Below are 18,814 nucleotides of genomic sequence, written 5' to 3'. Positions count from 1 at the left end.
CTCTATCATAGCCTTGCCTTCCCATGATAATGTACTTCTCACAGAGATCGGTGTGAATATCGGTGTGGATATCGGTGTGGATATCGGTGTGGCGCTGTGGTCTAGCACGACCGACAAGAGATACCCCGCACTACACCATGACCTGTAGGCTCGTCTCCAACCATCCATCTCAAACACACACCCTCTCCTGAAATCGGCAGACCCCTCTTTGTATCCACAAGGCATCCCTTGTGTTGCGTTGATTAGTGGGCATAAGCCATTCAGCCCGATTTAGAGTGTGGAGGGCGGGGTGCTTTTGTTGAGAACAAGCCTGCGCATAGATGCTGCAGGCGTTACGCCCACGCACGTTGTGTGCATGCAACGATTGACAGACGAACTATGCTCCTGGATTGGGAAATTGATGTGCAAAAGCCATCTTACCGGCGTCGTCTGCAACGGTACAACTGCGCGTCAGGGAAGATTGGCGGACGGAGAAATAGACTTGGGAATCTGCAGAGATGGCGTTGCGCGTCTGTAAGCTCACGTTGATAGCAACAAAAGAAACGAGTGGATGCACAAGAGACGCGTGAGGGGGGCGGGTAATCTGTGGCATGTGAGATGGAGGCCTGCAGCCATTTCTCACCTGCTTCGTCTGAGGAGCGCGACAGTGCCGGGACAGCCGTTATCGATCAATGAGATGATTCGTATCGCTTCTAGTCGTGCATTCGTCAGGCCTTCCCTGCGCCCAACTTACTTACACCTACTTTCTGGAGACGCGGGTGGTCATCAGATACGACGGACGAAATGAATACTCCATGGTGTTTGCTTCATATGCGAGTGCATGTTACTTGGTCGGCAGGTTCTCGAAGCCCTGTAGACCAGCCATATGGGGAAGGAGGTCGGACAGTGGTGGACGCTGAGATAAGGAATTCCGTGGCAGGCCCTGCATATTCTCTTCTCTCTCTTGACTACAACTGTCGCGAGTGGTCTGGAGACTTGCTCCGCAGAGATGCCGCATTGGTATTGGACAAGTCGACAAGAGAAGCTCGTCTGCTGGTTCCAACGCAGGCACACACGTAATGTCCGCTTTAGCAGACCAATAAAGTATATGGACTTGAGGTTGGAGCTTACGCGGGCTGCCAGTCATTGGCACGCTGCTAATCAAGTTGCCGTTTTGCGCGAGGCTTGCCCAGTGCTGCCACTGACATAGAGCTACCCGAACTAAATTCCCCCGCAAGATTTGTTAATATAGCTTCGCTTGAACCATGGTGTTGGAAAGTGGATTGCAGCCGTTCCGTTGATGTTTGGAGATGTATGTAGTATGTATGCATGCGTGCGGTCATATTGCTTAATTCTCACCACACCATCGTATTGATGATGCTGGTCTCCACTGCAACATGAGGTACGAACAAAGTTGCCTACCATGATCCTCATCGGCCCTTTCCTGAGTCTTATCTCGGGGGGCAAGCGCCCTTTTCGGCCCGCCAGCTATGAGATGATGCTACAATACCGGCTTGGTCTGGTATCATAGCAATGCAGGCCATGCAGACTCGCAGTGGTTTCCACTGTCAAGCCAGTCTCATCACCAGGCGTTGTGATACTAGTAATATGGGGTCGCGCGGGAACGGGGGGGTTGGAATAGCGGTGAGCGCTCTAAAAAAAAAATGTTGCAGGGAGAACCACAACCGTTTCAGTGGTTGACAGGGCAGGGTAGGCCTGTTCGGGATGTGCGGATAGAGCAGAATACCTCGATTCTGCTTTGTGATTATATTGAACAAGAAAGCCAGAATTGACATCACCTATCGTGATCATGTTAGGCGAATCGACATCTCCACAAGAATGCCGTAGGCGTGGGGATGCAATTCCAGCTTCGGAGGTCCGTGACACGATTCGTATTACGTGTACGTGTCATGTCCGGCATCGAAAATCATCGTGACGTCGTGATGAATGAGCACTGGCGCTTAATTGCTGTGCTGCTTCTGGACAGCAACCACGGCACATTGGACAAAGGAGAATGGTGCGAGATTGCGTGAAACAACAACGGGAAGTCGAGCTGAGCGTGGATATGCATGGCAATAAGAGAGTGTCGTGCGACTCTTCGCTTGCAACATAGTAGTATTGTGGGCAGTCGAGCAGCAATTTTTGTTTCTTGAACACGCCATGGGCTGATGAATTAGCTGACAGGTTGCCTAACAACGGAACAAGGTCGTCACTGCGAACAACGGCGGCGCCATGTGATCAGCGTGACGGCGAGGATGCAATCTTTGCTTGGACGATGACGGGTTCTAGGCATAGGCGGCGGATGCGCATCCTTCCGGAACGGTGTGTATTGGAGAGGCCGACTAGTTTGCAATGTGTTGTTGTTGTTGTCTCGGCTGGTGGAGAAGAAGCGAAAGCAGAAAGCAGGCATCCTGCAACAAAAGGGCCGTGTTTATAACATGTACATCGCAATCTGGTCAATGTGATACCTGATGAGTCGCACCGAATGATTTGCCCATCGCGATTGAGATTCTGTCGTCGCGATCGTGATGGGTCGGAGGGGGGATCGGAAGCGGACTAGCGGCATGCGGATCTGGCCATAGCTCAGCCAAGCAAACGGGTGGGGATCGATAAAGTGTAGGACATCGATGATAACAAGTCCGTGCCCTGGTCGGGCGGTGATGGGGTCGGCAGCTCCATGGCAACTGAATGGAGGGGCGCGTTTGATTTTCTGCCGGGCAAAATCCAGCAGTGGGACATGACATGACGCCATGTGGAGCTTGCTGGGGCGCTGGGTATGATGGGGGCTAGCGTCATGGGCGGGCAGTGGTCTGGCCACAATCCAGACGTCGCGACAGGTGCGAGGGTGTGGTTTCAGCGTGCCGCTCAATGGGAGTATTTTCATGCGAATGACCTCGCCAGAGGCATCGGATTGTTTCTTTTCGATGCAGGCAGGCCCGAGCAGGGTGCGGCTCACGAAGCGATGTGCTCTGCTGACTGTTGCGCATGTGTTGTGGTGGTGGTAGTAGTAGTAGTAGTAGTAGTAGTAGTAGTAACTAGACACACCGGCAGGCAGGCAGGCACACACACACACACATGAGTACATACATACAAATGGCATGTGCACGTGGCGACAGCTTCTAAATGCAGCTTGGTGAAGACAGAAAGTGGCAGAGGTAGAGTGGTCTAGCGAGCGAAGCGCGATTCAGACAAGCGGCCAGGTGCATCGAAGCGTCTTCGAAAAGAAAGCAAGTTTTTTTTACCTGGCCAGTGGAAGCGTCGGCCTCCGAGCGAGCCGCACGCTGTGGCAGAGCGTCCGTGGGCGGCTTCCACGGAGACGCGTACATAGGCGCGCGTAATAATCAAGGAACCGTGGGACGAGGGATGCGGGCACAGCAACGAGGGCTATGGCAGGAGATTAGCTCGGCCACGACAGGGCGACAGGGCGACAGGGCAGTGTCTTTTGCAGGGCCATGTGTGTCGTAGATAGATACTAGATACATACGTAGCAGCATGCACGGCTATGGACAGGCTAGAGGGTCAAAATGCGGGGAAGCTGTGAAGGGTGAAGTGTGAGTGTGTGTCGGTGCCGGGCACAGCCAATGGCACGAGGCTGGCAGCATGCTGGCTCAGTAACCAAGGCTTCCAGCAGGTGGATGGCCTGCCATAGGGTTTGCGGTGGGCGGAGACGCATTGAGTGATCCCCGCAGGCAAGACGCTGAGAAGAGCCTCTTTGCCCTATGACATGGCGGGCTGGCACCAAGGGGCAAGGCAAGGCAAGGCCAGCCAAGGCCAGGCTGCGGGATGGCCCCATGGAGCATCAGACGGTCAAGGCGGGCGGGCAGTGTAATGATAGCAACCGCAGTGTGGGCACGTCGGGGGGAAACGAGAATTGCACGAGCTGGAGCTGGCCAGGAGCGCAGACGAGATATCAGGCAGGCGCAGGGGTTGGGTTGGGGAACTGCGCCTGGGATGGCATGCCAGGCCGTCCCTTGCTGGGGCGGGCGCTGATTGGACGAGGGCCGACCGCCTTTTTTGCAGGCGGCAAGCGGCACCGGCGATCCTCACGCTGGCTGCGTGCTGAGCGTCGCGGAGGGAGGGGGAAGGGATATTTTTCACGCGAGGGCGGGCGAATTGCGAGGGCGGCTCCCATGCCCCCCTCCGATCATCCAGGCACCGCCACGGCTCCACTGATACGTGTCGGACAACAACCATGGACGTGTTCACAGTCGTGTTCGTGGTCGCGGTCAGTTGGTGAAAGAAGGATGCAAAGATGCAGACACAAGCGCCGTTTCTGGGGCATGAGGAAAAAACGGCGGAACAAAAAAAACAATGACATCACGTCTGGAATGGCTCGCTTGAGAACGGGGGGCGTGCACGCACCCACGCAACGAGGGACACTCGGTTGTCGCTTCTGAGACGAGACGAGCGAGCGAGCAAGCATGAGCACCGTCCACCGTCCCCCAACGGCTGAGTGGCAGATTGCGAACGGTCGCTGTTTGACCACCACAGCCTGACTGACTCTTTGTCACTAGCCAGGCAGGCAGGCAGACAGACAGACACAGACACAGACAGGCCTCGCCGCCCCCACGACTACGCTCTGCTCCGGCCCTGCTGTCGGTCGGGCCACTCACACACTGATAGCGGCCGGGGCCTCGACCGACGGGCCTCATCACAGTCAACAGGCCGAGCAGCAGCATCTGCATGTAGTAAGTAGCAACGCCTGTCTGTATGTACGTGTGTGTTGTTGGACCAGAGCCACGCCCGCCCACCATGGTCACAGTAATTTATTATGTGTACGGGACCACAAACAACCATCCCCAACCCGGCCGGCCTGCCTGCACCGTTTCCAAGTGTGGCCGTGCCAGCAAGGCCAGCTCGCCCTTCGCTTGACGTCGGGAGATAAACAAGATAGCATTTGGTACTAGAGCCGGCGCTGGCGGCGTCTTGGGGTGGGTAGGTTGGCTGCACCGCTGGCCGCTCGCCGATGGCCGCTGCTGGGTGGGCGTGGGCGGCGGTGGTGCGAGCAGCGAGCAGCCAACAGCCCGATACAACTCTTGTACCTCATCGTACCTCGTGTTTCGCCCTCCGCCGTCGGCTTCACTGCCTCGCGCACTAGCAGCTCCCCCCCCCTCCCGCCGTAGTCGTCGTCGTCGTCTTCTCGCAGCAGTAGTCAGAACCGGACGCTGCCGCTTGGCTGCGTGCGAAAATCCTTGGTGCTGGCCCCCCCGGCTTGTTGAGCGGCGCGCTAAATCTTGCTCCCTTGTCCCTGTCCACCCCCCCTGCGACATGAGCGCCGGGCTAGAATCGCTTCTCACCACCCGAATCCAACGACTCCCCAATAGTCGCCGCCCTGCACGTTCTTCTGCGCTACCGCCCTCAACACTCTTCCCCATCCCTCCTCCTCTTCAACACTTGCTGGGTCCATTGCCGCCGCAGACCCTTTAATACCACGACTGCACACCATCCACTCCAACTTGGTTTGACACTCGACCCTGCGGCCTCCTCCCTTCAACCGTCGACTCGCCCCACGGTACCTGCTCTCCCCAGGCTCCATATCACGCCGTGGTCCGTCTGCCTGCACCCGAGCATCCCGTCCACACGGCGACGCCGCATCTTGTTGCTTCATCAACAGCTTCACTTTGCGTCTTGCGTCTCGCCTTGAGCAGACTGACTGCTTCCGCTTATATCCCCCGACGTCATCGCAGCTTTCACTAGCTGTGACATTCTTCGTCGCGACCCTTCCTGCCTGTGTGGTCCCCCCACGAACCAGCTTTCCAACCCCTTCCTCGACCTACTTCTGTAAGTCGACCCCCACAAAAACAACAACTTGGTGTCATCATCATCATCATCATCACTCACTCAGCCGTCCCACGGCTTTGTGCCTGCCCAACTTTCCTTGTTTGTCGGGGTCCGTTCACTCGCTTACACTCACATTTCTAGACTTTTCGCTACAGTAACTCTTTTAATGCTCTCTACGCCTTGATTGCCCTCGCCATCCACCCGTTCGACCTGCTTCCCAGCATCCCACGAAGCCGACCGAATGCCTTACACACCTCCCTCACAGCGGTCCCCGGCAACCTCCAAGACTAGCAGTCCTACACTAAGCCGGAATCACTCCTATGTCGATCAGCCACCCCACTCGCCGGTGACCGCCCGTCGCCCATCACTGCCTCGCTCCGTCTCGTCAACCTCGTACCTCGCAAAGTCACGGCGGTCGTCGACGTCCGTCACAATAGAGAACACTGTTGCAAATGGCCTGTCTCCCAATACCACCACTGACATCAAGTCCGACGCCACCCAGCATGGCCCATCCACAAACGGTAGCCTACGCCCATCTCCTCCTCCTGTAAACGATCTTCTGATTCCGTCAGGTGCGATTACCACACCGCCTGATTCCTCGGATGACGAAGAACGTGGACGTCGCGTAGGGGACCTGCGTGAACTGCAACAGGCTCTCCAAGGCATCGACCAGAAGAGACAGTCATCACCTTCCGCAGAGGTCACCGAGAGGGTCAAGGACTCCAAGCCACAACCCCCCGTCACACTGGCGCGCTCTCTCTCGGCCGAGGCACGCAAGATTGCACACTCACGCTCGTCGAGCGAGATCATGCTCTCCCAACACATGATGCACCCCATCAACACTGAGACCATCATCAGCTCGTCTGATGGTAGTGATGCTGAGGATGATGAGCTCCGGATAAAGCCCCCGCTACTACGCAAGAAGTCTGGTGAGCTTGTCAAGCCAGCTCTTCGTCCTCCTTCCAGGCGTCGCCCATCCAGCATGCCCGGCACCCCCACCTACTCCAAGGCGGTGCACTTCAACGAGGAGATTGAGCAAGTACGCCACTTCCTTCAGGTCGACCGACCCATCGCTGTCAGTGCCGGCTCGTCACCCGTCGAGACCTATGACAGCGAGAGCGAGTATCCGTTCGCGGACAACTCTCGGTCCAAGACACCTGAGTGGGACATCAAGCTTGCAAACTTCCCCTCATCGAATAGCTACGAGCGACAGACTGCTCCAGTCCGAGTTGAGCGCATCTTCCTTGCTTCTGATCACCAGACTCTGGTTGGCAACATTGCCGTTGCTAACCTGTCCTTCCACAAGCTCGTCGTGGCTCGCTTCACGCTCGACTACTGGAAGACTACATCAGAGGTAGTTGCCGAGTTCAACCACGACGTCCGCAAGAAGCAAAAAGAAGATGGCTACGACCGCTTCAACTTCAACATCAAGTTGGCTGACCAAGCCAACCTCGAGTCCAAGACTCTGTTGTTGTGCGTTCGTTACCAGGTCAATGGCCAAGAGTATTGGGACAACAACAATGCCATGAACTACCAGGTCGACTTCACCAAGAAGGCTAAGCAACGGGGACACAAGCGCCCCACCGCTAGCCTGGGTGCTATCCCTCGTAGCAGGCACTCACCTCTTGCTCCTCGCCCACGCTCAATGCCCGCTGCTTCGTTTGACGACGATTTTGGCCACGAGTTCGAGACCAAATTCCAGTTTGGTAGCGGACGTGCCATCATCGGCGACTCACCTAGCTCGGTCATCAAGCTGAAGCCCAAGAGCAAGCGTACCGTCCCCCAGAACCAGGCCCCACCTTCACAGGTCAGCCAGGCTTTCGCCTCTCGCTATGACTTTGGTGCATCTCTCACTGCTGCTCTGTCCAACGCTCAAACCGCACTTGGTGACCGCAGTGGACTGAAGTTGGACAAGGACAAGATGAACAAAGGCTACTTTGATCGTTCTATTCCTACGGCTCAGCCTCACTCTACCAGTGCTCCTATTCCCGGCGCCCGTCCCGACTCTCTGACTTTGGAAAAGCCCGATCTTCAGTCTGCAGAGTACAATGAGTTGATCCAAAAATTCTGCTTTGTACGTTCCCAACCTCCATCTCAGCACCCTGATCGATTGGCCTAGACGGAGACTGACTCGCATCCAGTTTGGCACCCCGACTGGGAAAATCTCTCCAAATGTCACCACGCCTGCCGTCAGGCCTACGCAAGGTGACGGAGCTCTTGACTACATGAACAACAGCTCTGGAAGCAACCAGTCGTCGGCTACCAGCAGTCCTGCGTCCCCTGCCATGCCCGTCATGGCAGATGGTGCCAGTGACTCTGTCTCATTCCTATCTCGCTCAGCTTCTCCCGGTCCTGTCACCGGCTATGCACCTGAAGACCGCTATGCCTCCTCATATGAGTATGGCTACACGATGCCAGGTGGCGCCTTTACCGAACGCAGCCACACCCCTCAGGCTTGTGTCTAAAACAAAAACAAAAACTCACCACCTTACCTGAATCACGGATGCTTTTTTTCCGTTTAACGAATCTCCTTGGACACGAAGTACGCTTACGACCAGAATGATTGGCCGAGTGGAGCGGACGTTCCTGGTCCTCCAGGTGCAGAGCGCTCACGAATCTTCTTCATCACGGTACGAAACGTTGTAGTGGGCCAGCCATTGCCTTTTTTGCGCCGTCCTCCTCAGGACGTTGCCCTTGTAGCATCATTCGGCCGGCCTGTTTGCTGCATTTCCACATTGGTTTTTCCTGCATCTCCTTCCTCTTTTCATGGGCGCAAACTGGGTTTCATCATGGTGTTCCTTGGGTATGCTTATTCTTGGATCTTTTTTTTTCCTCTCTCCCCGACTGTCGAGCGGACTGCGATGCTCTATGAGCGATTCCACTCTGGTCACTGGCGTTTGTTGACGGTTGTTTCTGATCTGCGGTTCGCAAAAGCTTGGTTTTGATTTGCATTTGAAGCGTGTTTTCTCTCCGTTATCCCCAGAATTCGTCGATTCGAATGGTCGTATATAGGCACTAGGACAGACAAAGTGCGAGTTGGTTGTTGTAAGAAATATCAAATTGCGTCGGTTGAGATTGTGTGTTTTTGGTTGGCCGTGTTCCGATTGTGTGTGTGGTGGTTTCGAGGGTTGTCGCTCGGCGATGGGAGGAAGCGGGACACTCGGCCCTATATAGCAGTTAGCAAATGCAAAAGACATGGCATAAAAACTTACCCGGATCTCACGATGCCCCCACTTTGTATGTACCCCGTGAGCATTACTACGGCCGAACATAAGGCCATTGGGCCTGGATCGTGGGCTTGCTAGGCCATGTGACTGTTCGCTAGACGTTCTGCCACGGAGGTAATGCCCGTCAGGCGCTGACCGCCTGCCGCATTCTGGCCAACTAGCCCTCTATGCGATTTCACGATTGGGCCCTGAGTCGTCCTCGCAACTTCATCTCGCCCAAGCGCAAACACTTCACAGCATTCTTCGGCCCATTCCTACCCGAGCCACCATCGTGACCTTGCCTCTGACATTTATGTGTCACAATGTCCTTCTTTGGTAGCAAGAAGGCTCCGCCTCCGCCTCCCCCACCACCTATCCCTCGCTCCGGCCCGAAAATTGACGCAACAACTGTCGTGTCGCTCTTAGCAGTCCTGGCCCTTCTCGGCGGCGCCTATGCAGCATCCATCAAAGTCCTGCCCAAAGCCACGACTAAGAAGACGCGCGTTCTGTTCATCTGGCACCTATTCGACGCTCTGATCCACTTTGTCTTCGAAGGCTCCTTCCTCTGGAATTGTTTCTTTGTCACGTATTCGCTCCCGACTTCCTTCTCATCCGCATCGCGCCATCATCCACAAATCACCTACTTCACGCCGCCAGATGTGTATTGGCTCGGTCGGTCGGATTTGCTCTACGGCGCAAACTATGGAACCGGTCCGTTCAGTCGACTGTGGCAGGAGTATGCGAAGGCGGACAAGCGATGGGGTGGTACCGATCTGACCGTGGTCACGCTCGAGATTCTGACGGTTTTCGTGGCTGGCCCATTAGCGTGTTGGATTTGCTACCTTCTCTCCAAGGATGAAAAGAAAGGCGTGCTGAAAAAGTATTTCTGGATGATAGTTCTAGCCACGGCAGAGATATATGGAGGTAAGTCAACAACAAACATCAATCCATTTTTGTTGCGGTGGACATGTAACATGTGAAACTCGCCGCTGTCATCACTATTGGTGAGGCGACATGTGGGCCCGGCCCGAGCAATTGTTGAGGCGAGACGACACTGCGTTGTTGCGAGTATGAGGCTGACACGTGGTTCACCGCTCCACTAGGCTGGATGACATTCGCACCTGAGTGGCTGACGGGAAGTCCCAATCTCGATACCAGCAACTGGATGTACCTGTAAGTGCACTTTCCCCTTTTTTTCCATGCCCTGTTCCTGGCCAACATCGCTTTCTTGCATGTCTGCGTTTCGATGGGCAAACGGCCCACGCCAAGCCCCGGTTGGATAGCCGGCACTCCCCGATGTCGTTGTACATGTACCTTGCGTCGACGCCAAACAGCAACGTCTTGTCCAGAGCTTCTGACATCCAAACGTGATGTGTTGGCCCTGCATAATCACTGGCTGCTGGCCGATTGGCCCACAATAACCCTCCTATCCCTCGATACACAGCGCGACACAAGTCGATGCAACGTACCATCGTCTCCATCTTGAACTCAACATGTCGCTGCTAGATATCAACAGTTTCACTCTTGGATAGTTCGTTGGCTCCGAGGACTCCAAAACTGACAAGTAACTCAGTTGGCTCTACCTTACATTCTTCAACGGTCTCTGGGTCGTCTTTCCCCTCTGGATTCTCTATGAAGCCTATCAGACTATCAGCTCTGCCATGTCGCGTGCTGAAATGGTCGACCTGGTGAATTATCTAAAGAAGGACTAAGCGGTCTTCTGCGTAGACATCCGTGTTGTTGCCGCCAAGAGAGGGTACACATGTAGTGGTGCTTCCTCGGGAAGATTATCTACCAGAGAAGCCTACGTGAATGCTTTCCTCGGCAAGATTATCTTACCAGAGTGCGTACTCCACGACTGTATGGTCATGACTCGGCCTCCTACGAAGGAAGAAAAGGTATGCGTTGGTATTCTAGAACATCTTGGAGTCTTCGTTGTCTATCTCCCGCGCGTACCCACATGTTGCAGCACGGATAACACGGCCCTGGTAGTAAAACTAGTTGTCAACTTGAGTAAAATGAACTTTCTACATTCTTCATTATCCACAATCGTCCCCACGACATGGAAAAAAATACGTGTACAAACTTAAAAAAAAACAAGTTCCTCGTTATACTTCCATGCTGACCCTTCGCTCCCCTAGCGGACAAAAAGTGCTCAACACAACTTACCTCTCTTCCACACTAAAAGCGCCCAAAGTCATTCCGCGGAGCAAAAAGAACAGCTGTACCAGCGCAACGACACTAAATCCAAGCGTCGTCAGCTCTTGATCTCTGCACATCTGCTCCCCGACTACTGCCACAATTCTTAGTAGCATGTTTCAACTCCATCTCCAATACTCTACCTGCCGGCTCAATGGGTTTGCGCAAAGTGTGTGTGTGTGTGTGTGTGTGTGTAGCGCTATGAAATATATATGTGAGAAGTGTGTGTGTGCAGCAGACGAAGGATTTTTGACAGCCATCTCAATTTCTAATTGTGAAATCTGGATTTTTGAGTGTAGGTAATGTATGTACTAACCAACTTGCCTTTTTTTTTACCCCACACAGCCAGTTCTGTATACAATTTTCTTGCTTGTTCTGGGGGGAAGAAAAAAAAGAACGCAGGGACAGGGACTGGGATTACGCCATTGCACTTGCTTTTTCCACGTTGAGAACCGTTAATTCCTAAGAATACACAAGGATGGTCTTCGTGCTGAACCTCCAAAAAAAACTTTACTCTCAAGAATCTGGGCTGGTTTATGCGTTTAAGTACATAAAATACCTAATAACCGCATTATTGCTCATCCTTTTTCCCTCCCCCCTCACAACAGCAACATAGCCCACCGCACAATGAAGGTATGCCCCCCCCCCCTGAACCATGACATCAAGACATTAACCCCCCTTCCCTTCTGCTATATCGCGCCTTCAGATTAATTGGCTTCAACAAAAAAAACATCGACCCATACATCCCGCGCCCTTTGTGCCTGCGTATGTTTCATGAAACAAGAGGGTTTACAGATGAAACGTTTGTGTCAGCCCGGGAGTGGCCTGGCCGCGGGGGGGACATGGGGGAGGGGGGAAGGGTAATCCATCTTATGTCAGCTTACCTTAAATTTCTGTGTGTGTGTGTGGTGTCATATCCGTAGTACAGTGAGTATATGCACAGGTCGGCGACATGTACGTAAAACATGTCAAGAAAGTGCGGATGGGAAATTATGAATTGTTTGAAACCAAAACTTTGTATGGACCAAGGACGGATATTTTTCAAAACACTGATTTTTCTGAATTATGCACAAGAGACTAGGTAAGAATATATATAGAAGAACCTGGGGGGGGGATACCAGTCCCCTCCCCTTCCCCCCCCTTTTGGAGCCTGCCTGCCTCTCTCTCTCTTCACTGTCCATCCCCCACATTGTTTACGTCCGCAAACAAGGCGGGCGGGGCGCGTCTTAGGCATTTACTGAACAGTAATCGTCGCCGAACCAGAACTCTGGTAACCTTCGGTAGCAAGGATCTGGTAGTTGTGCTGACCAAGCTGGAGACCGTATTTGGCCCAAGCATCAAAATGGGCCTGTTTTCGTTAAAAAAAAACACAACACACACATTCCTTGGTAGCCTTGGTTTGTCCTCACACGTGGGGAAGGGGAGGATTGGAGAGATTGCATATTTCAAGACGGGAGGAATTACGTACCTGGATTGTGACGGTACCGCCGACGCGCTTTTGACGGCGGACGGACCAGAATTGCTGGAATGTAGCGGTGTCGTCGATGGAGGGCTGGTTGTAGCGGGTGGTTTGCAGGATATCGTATGTGCCATTGTCGATTGTGATGGAACCCTTGATCTGAGCAGCAGATGAAGGGTTATAGGAGCCGTAGGATTCGACGATGTAGTATTCGACAAGAGGGTTACGGGTCCAGCCGTACACGGAGATGTAAGAGTTGACGTTTTGGGCGTTCCAGGTGCCGCTGTAGGTGAAGGGCTGGGTAGTGCCGGGGTTTCTTTGGGGGCTACGTTAGTATTGTGGTGAAAAATCACCATGCGGATATGCTGCAGTTTACGTACCGTCCCTTGCCAGCTACGAAGTTGTTCACGTTGTTCCACTGTACGCTGTACTGGCCACCAGGGCCATTGTTGTAAGTAACTTGTCCTTGGCCATCAGTCCAGAAGGAGTAGAAGTAGCCATTGTCGTAACCAGTTCCGGGTTGAGTGGAGCGAGTGCTCAGACTGGTTGTCTCGTGGCGGGCCTTTGCATCGAGAATGAGGGCGAGAGGCGAGGCGATGACCGCAGAAGCGCTGCTAAGAGCAAGCAAGAAAGAAGAGAAGGCAACCATGGTGTCAATTGAAGTAAAAGTTGTGGAAATGCTCGATGACCTTCTATGTTCTGGGCAACGCGTTCCTTTATATGTGCACTGATGGTGGATATACCAGGATGATTGTTGCTAGGGACTTCCGAGCACCGGTGGCAATGTGATGCACCAGGCAAGGCCTTACAAATTACCATGTGTCGGTGTTGAGATGATTGTTTATTGAACGGCGTATAGCCACCGCTGCAATATGGGGCATAGGGGCGGCATCGCGCGAACGGTCGTAAGATGTTTTAGCCGCACTTCAGAGTAGCAGAAACCACCGGCTATTCTGGGTTCAAAGTCGTAATTGGATTCGTCTTTGGTGTTCGCGATGGCGAAATTCTCAGATTTGAAACTTACTATTCCAGGGATTCAAGTAATATTCGATGCTGACTCCCCATGTTATAGGCCCGACAAAGGCTGATGCAACATGGTCAATCATAGAGCATGGCGGTATTACCAGAATAGCACCGGCCCGCTGTGCCCGAATCCTATTTTTTTGCTGTTTTAGAAATGTTTTGTCACTACAAGTTTTGGTTCTTTGCATCGTGGTAAGGTACAAGCTTTCACTGACTGATCAAGCTCACCCAAGAGTTAAGCTAAGAATTGCCGTGCGTTGGCACACCAATCTATTCGTATTCATACATTATTAGCTTGTGCCTCATATCAACTTCGGGGCATGGGACGCCAGCACATGATCAGAAGTGGATTGATCAAGGAGGGGTTGGAAGCAGTTACACCTGGCGTACAAGCATTTAGCCGGTCTCTACATCACCGCTCGGGGACTGTTCGAGGCATGATCGGCATACTCGTGCATTCCACCATGTGGCAAGCCATGTGGCAAGCCATGTGGTACGGTAATGGATACATTGCGCCAAGGACTTTGGAGATCCGAGGACTTGTGATGACGACGGGTGGTGACGTGTTGCCAAGAAGGGGAGGTGGTGGGTTTGCATTTATAGATTAAAACACCCCTATATCATAGTCGGCGCGTCTTTGATTGGGTATCTTAAGGACTTAATTTCGCAAAAACCTTGTTGGGCCGTGTCCGTTGTGCATTTTTCGACAGCATCAGCGTCGGTTGTTCCATAACTGGTCAATGATTTGGAAGACGGCAGTGACTAGTTTCATAGTATCCGCATCCATATGTTCTCTGAACCGTTGTTGCATCTTGTCAGGATGCCAGCGGACTCGCTCGGCCTTGAGCAGTGCAGCAGAGTCCTCTCGCCACGACTTGGAAGCCCGCAAGAAACGCTCGATTTCATCTTTTGACACATGCTTTGCCTGTCCCGACACTACAGGCCATGGAATCATGTCGCGTGCCTTGGTGGCTGCTCCGTCATTCGCGTGCTGGGCGTTCTTTAGACTATCCCACTTGGCCGTATAACTATCCCAAGCAGCCTCTGCTTCTTTGGCCTTCTTGCGTTCTTCACCCCTGCGTATACTTTCTTCCATACGACGTCGTATGTCCTCCCTTTCTGCCTCTTCACGTTCGAGTTCCTCGTCAAGTTGGCTGCGCTGTGCCTTTCGCTTCTGGCGTGCCCGCTCTTTCGCTTCACGTTCCTCGAGGATGTGCTGGTGACTCTTTTCCCACATTTTGGTGCGCACGTAGTCGGCATACTCCTCCTCGGTCATGCGCTCCAGCTTTCCGTCTGCACCTCGTTTTACATCGGGATAGACATGGACAGGCTGGCCATATACACCTTCCCAATATGCAGCACCCTCGTCGTCGGCAAGCGCATCGAAGAGAGACTCGCGGAATGCATCTTCGGGTGCCGTTCCTGGAGATGCGGCTCCTGATTCTTCCAGATTGTCGAACAAAGATTCTCGATGCCGGTGGTCTGGGTCATAGTATGTGCCGTCTCGGGTGGATGTGGGATGACGGTCATCATGAGTGCGATGTTTGTGCTTGTGTTTGCGTCTTGAATGCCGGTGGTGCCGTCGCGCATCCTCGTCTTGATCTGCTTTGTGTCTCTTGCGACTGTGCTTGTCATTATCTTCGTGATTGTCCTCGTTATCGCGGCGCTTGGAGCGACGTGTGGAGCCAGACTTGAAGTGAAATGGTGAGGCCTTGGCTTTGGCGTAGAGGCTGTCCTCAGTCGCACCGCTAGCCTGCTCCCCCATGATGAGGACTGTGGTGCCTGAATACCCAACCTTGCATGAGCGTTAAAGGGAATATGCGCAGGTTGCCTGCGACTGTAACCATGGAACAAAGTTGGATGCGGAGGAGGTGCGGAGGTGCTGATGATCTCACTGGTGCGCGAAGGCCTTGGCATGCGACGTCCAACTCGCGTTCGCGACCTGGCCTATCATCTAGCAACAACACACATCATGTCATTCAAGTTTGGGTTAAATGTAAAAGCCAAGGGTAATAACCCGCTCGCCAAAGCTGGAGCGAAACCAGCACTTGGAAAGAAGAAGAAACCGCTATTCGGTGACGATGAAGACGACGACGTAAAAGGCAAAGCAAAGGCAGCAGACGGCGTCCAAGAAATTGGAGAGCTCAACTTTGAAGACACACTTGCATCTGCTTCGTCAGAGCCTTCAAAACCCGCCCCATCAAAGCAAAAAAAGGGCCAGCCGCCAGCTCCTCCGAGCAAGAAACCCAAGCCGAAGGAAGATGATCCTACCAATGTCGCATACTCCGCCAGCGCCGCCGAAGCCGAGAAACGGGCGCAGGAAGCCCTAGAAGCCGATGCCACACTCTACGACTACGACGCTGCCTATGATGCCATACATGCGCAAGATGCTGCAAAAGCGGCAGCCGACCGTCAAGACGCTGCTCAACGGAAACCCAAGTACATGGACGCGCTCTTTGAGTCGGCCGAGCAGCGGAAGAAGGACCAATTGCGCGCGCGTGACAAGCTCTTGCAACGTGAGCGAGAAGCCGAAGGCGACGAATACGCTGATAAAGAGAAGTTTGTGACTGGCGCATACAAAGCGCAGCAAGAAGAGACGCGCAAGGCCGAGGAAGAGGAGAAGAAACGGCTAGAGGAAGAAGAAGGCATGAAGAAGAAGTTTGGTATGCAGGGCTTCCACAAGCAAATGCTTGCTGAGCGGGAGCGACGACATCAGGAAGCCATGGAAGCTGCCGCACGCGCCTTCAAAGAAGGTGTCAAGCTACCAGCCGAGGAAACCGAAAAGGAAAAGACCGATGCCGAAATAGCAGAGGAGCTACGCAAGCAAGGAAAGAAGGTTGTACTCAACGACGATGGCCAAGTAGCCGATCATCGCCAACTCCTCTCCGCCGGTCTCAACGTCATTGCAAAGCCCAAGCCCACTTCTACAGCTTCTGCCTCTTCCTCCGCCGCCACAGATGCACCCAAGTACACGCCTCCCTCACATGGCATTCACAAGGGAGGCCGCAATGCACAGAGAGAGCGCCAGACAGCCATGATTGCCGAGCAAATCGAGGCTGCAAATAAGAGAAAGGCAGAGGAGGAGGCGGAGGAGCAGGCGAAGATTGAACGCGCAAGGAAGAGTCAGAAGACGGATCAGGATATTAGCAGTGCGAAGGAGAGGTACTTGCAGAGAAAGAGGGAAGCTGCTGCAGCAAAGGCGGCTGCTGGTGGGAAGTAAATAGAGTAATGATACCCCTTTTTGATAGTTTGAGATTTGAGCCCTGAACCTACTCTGTAATGTCCATGTGAACAGATTCGTGGATTGGGAGCATAGTAACTGTGCCTTAGTCTTTTCGTTACCCAAGACACATCCTAATCTCACCTCAGTTGCTCTTCCACTTCTACTTCTCTTCCTCACCATCCTTCACTCTCTCCTCCTTATCTTCAACACCATCCTTATCGTCATCCCCAGTAACTCTCAAATAAACAACCATCCCATTCAACGCATTCCCGTGCTTCTCAAACTCACACAACTTGACCACCTGCCTACCCACCAACCATTTCTTCCCCACCTCGTTACACTCCTGTAACTTCTCTTTCTTCTCCTCGCTCTGCGCATACATGCTGTAATCATCCAGAATCTCATTTCCAATATACAGCACGGGATCTCTATCAGCCAGAAACGTGGGAAGCAGCAAAAACCAATCCACAAACGGCGAATAGACGAACGACTTTGCCTTGATTTTCGCTTCGAGTCCGGAATCCAGAGTAGTGATAGAGAGGAGAGAGAGGAATTCCGTGTCGAGAGGTGTAAAAGCCGGGTCTTGAGCATAGCACTGGATCTCAGTCTTCTTGCTGAGTTTTTTGACTGTAGGATGGGGTGTTAGATTGCTCGTCTAGCAAAAGACTTGGGGGTGCGTAAAGAGGGAGAACTTACGTCGTCCAACAACATGATCAAACAGTACAAGCTGCCAAAGACTCCTCCACCGATGCGCCCAATCCCTGCTAAAACTGCCAATACCTATACACACTGCTTCTTCGACCCCCCACTCTCGCCCCTCGATAACCCCGTTAACCTGAGCTGCAAGCGCCGTATCTTCCCATCGCTCCTGCAGCGTCTTGAAATCGCCGAGCAACTTCTCGGCTGTCAGATCCTTGACGATTTGGGTAGGTAGAACCGTAGCACCTTGGCTCTTCTCGCTCAGCGAGACTTTGGATAGACCATGCGTGATGACTGTCCATCCATCGTCGCTTTGGATCTGCTTGCGTTTTACTCTTCCAGCACCACCGCTGCCATTTGCTTTGTTTCTCCCAGACATTCTTTTTTTCTTCCCACTTCTCCTCTCTTCACTCTTCCGTTTTACTTCACCAAAAAAGGCAAAGAATAATAATCAACCTACCAAAAACCCGTAAGCAGCCCCACTTTTTCAAATCCAAAAAGACTGCATATTCTCTCTCCTCACTAACTCTTTTTCCAGTATCTGCGTCTTAAGTCACTTCCCCAAATGACCAATGGCCAACACCAGATTTAGATAAATGCCCAGCTCCGTGTTTCAATTCACCGAAAATCGAACCAACAAAAACCTTTCAACAAAGATGGCTAAAGAAAAAGCGGGGCAATTTTTTTTACCCACTTCGTAAACTAGAACCGCGCCAAGTTGCACATACGTATGTGAACAGCAACGTCGGCAATTGGCACAGCAAAAGCGGTGAAGCCCTTTTGCCCTAGATTCCCGTTTTTGTTGTTGTTGTTGCAGGGCGCGTACAAGAGCGATATGACAGGATGCGGCGCAAATCGTGGGCAAAAAAAGTGGGGGGAAAACGAGGGAAGAAAAAGAGATAGGCAGCTAGTAGATCGGTTTGTCGGAATGGAGATTCCGATCGCGAAGGGTATGTGGGGTTGAGACTTGCGCATATAGATCGTACAAAAAGGGTAAGGATTGTGTTAGATAGGTGAATTTGGTGAGGATTGGGCAAATGACTAGACAGAGTGCGTGTATGTTTGGAATGTGAGGGGTTTTGCATCGGCTGTTACAAGTAACAAGAAGGATTCTCTCCTTGACAAGTGACGAGATGGCCGAAGGCCTATGGACGTCCACGTCAGAAGGTAATGATCATCGCGGGGCTAGGTCACGTGATGTGCCATCCCGCCAAGAGCAACCATCCGAGGGATGGCAGGACGCCT

At 53.0% G+C, this 18,814-nt stretch overlaps 10 protein-coding genes across 10 annotated transcripts; 4 read left to right on the top strand and 6 right to left on the bottom strand.

Moving 5' to 3' along the window:
* Positions 1–2,188: 2,188 nt before the first annotated feature.
* Positions 2,189–3,079, bottom strand: COCCADRAFT_29177 (uncharacterized protein; the record flags this gene model as incomplete). The annotated part of the gene is made up of 2 exons (XM_007717682.1): positions 2,189–2,390; positions 2,448–3,079. 2 exons carry the CDS (start codon positions 3,077–3,079, stop codon positions 2,189–2,191), a joined length of 834 nt encoding a protein of 277 aa, XP_007715872.1.
* Positions 3,080–4,205: 1,126 nt separating this feature from the next.
* Positions 4,206–5,249, bottom strand: COCCADRAFT_29176 (uncharacterized protein; the record flags this gene model as incomplete). The annotated part of the gene is made up of 2 exons (XM_007717681.1): positions 4,206–4,658; positions 4,803–5,249. The coding sequence occupies 2 exons, from the start codon at positions 5,247–5,249 to the stop codon at positions 4,206–4,208; spliced, it is 900 nt and encodes a 299-aa protein (XP_007715871.1).
* Positions 5,250–6,001: 752 nt separating this feature from the next.
* Positions 6,002–8,225, top strand: COCCADRAFT_105569 (carbohydrate-binding module family 21 protein; the record flags this gene model as incomplete). The annotated part of the gene is made up of 3 exons (XM_007717690.1): positions 6,002–6,281; positions 6,333–7,834; positions 7,902–8,225. The coding sequence occupies 3 exons, from the start codon at positions 6,002–6,004 to the stop codon at positions 8,223–8,225; spliced, it is 2,106 nt and encodes a 701-aa protein (XP_007715880.1).
* A 1,064-nt stretch (positions 8,226–9,289) lies between these two features.
* Positions 9,290–10,678, top strand: COCCADRAFT_105572 (uncharacterized protein; the record flags this gene model as incomplete). The annotated part of the gene is made up of 3 exons (XM_007717689.1): positions 9,290–9,890; positions 10,070–10,139; positions 10,540–10,678. 3 exons carry the CDS (start codon positions 9,290–9,292, stop codon positions 10,676–10,678), a joined length of 810 nt encoding a protein of 269 aa, XP_007715879.1.
* Positions 10,679–10,785: 107 nt separating this feature from the next.
* Positions 10,786–10,944, top strand: COCCADRAFT_105539 (uncharacterized protein; the record flags this gene model as incomplete). The annotated part of the gene is made up of 1 exon (XM_007717688.1): positions 10,786–10,944. A coding segment is annotated over one exon (159 nt), but the record flags the coding sequence as incomplete, so codon positions are not given.
* A 1,455-nt stretch (positions 10,945–12,399) lies between these two features.
* COCCADRAFT_39861 (glycoside hydrolase family 11 protein) lies at positions 12,400–13,273 on the bottom strand (the record flags this gene model as incomplete). The annotated part of the gene is made up of 3 exons (XM_007717687.1): positions 12,400–12,513; positions 12,634–12,940; positions 13,005–13,273. The coding sequence occupies 3 exons, from the start codon at positions 13,271–13,273 to the stop codon at positions 12,400–12,402; spliced, it is 690 nt and encodes a 229-aa protein (XP_007715877.1).
* Positions 13,274–14,359: 1,086 nt separating this feature from the next.
* COCCADRAFT_105555 (uncharacterized protein) lies at positions 14,360–15,412 on the bottom strand (the record flags this gene model as incomplete). Its single annotated transcript, XM_007717686.1, has 1 exon — positions 14,360–15,412. One exon carries the CDS (start codon positions 15,410–15,412, stop codon positions 14,360–14,362), a length of 1,053 nt encoding a protein of 350 aa, XP_007715876.1.
* Positions 15,413–15,619: 207 nt separating this feature from the next.
* Positions 15,620–16,858, top strand: COCCADRAFT_59287 (uncharacterized protein; the record flags this gene model as incomplete). The annotated part of the gene is made up of 1 exon (XM_007717685.1): positions 15,620–16,858. A coding segment is annotated over one exon (1,239 nt), but the record flags the coding sequence as incomplete, so codon positions are not given.
* A 172-nt stretch (positions 16,859–17,030) lies between these two features.
* On the bottom strand, positions 17,031–17,948 carry COCCADRAFT_105519 (uncharacterized protein; the record flags this gene model as incomplete). Its single annotated transcript, XM_007717684.1, has 2 exons — positions 17,031–17,497; positions 17,567–17,948. The coding sequence occupies 2 exons, from the start codon at positions 17,946–17,948 to the stop codon at positions 17,031–17,033; spliced, it is 849 nt and encodes a 282-aa protein (XP_007715874.1).
* A 528-nt stretch (positions 17,949–18,476) lies between these two features.
* COCCADRAFT_105565 (uncharacterized protein) lies at positions 18,477–18,737 on the bottom strand (the record flags this gene model as incomplete). The annotated part of the gene is made up of 1 exon (XM_007717683.1): positions 18,477–18,737. A coding segment is annotated over one exon (261 nt), but the record flags the coding sequence as incomplete, so codon positions are not given.
* Between the last annotated feature and the right edge of the window lie 77 nt (positions 18,738–18,814).

This window comes from Bipolaris zeicola (genome assembly GCF_000523435.1).
Source record: "Bipolaris zeicola 26-R-13 unplaced genomic scaffold scaffold_191, whole genome shotgun sequence".
Classification (NCBI taxonomy): Eukaryota; Fungi; Ascomycota; class Dothideomycetes; order Pleosporales; family Pleosporaceae; genus Bipolaris; species Bipolaris zeicola.
This window is presented reverse-complemented; position numbering and strand designations above follow the sequence as displayed.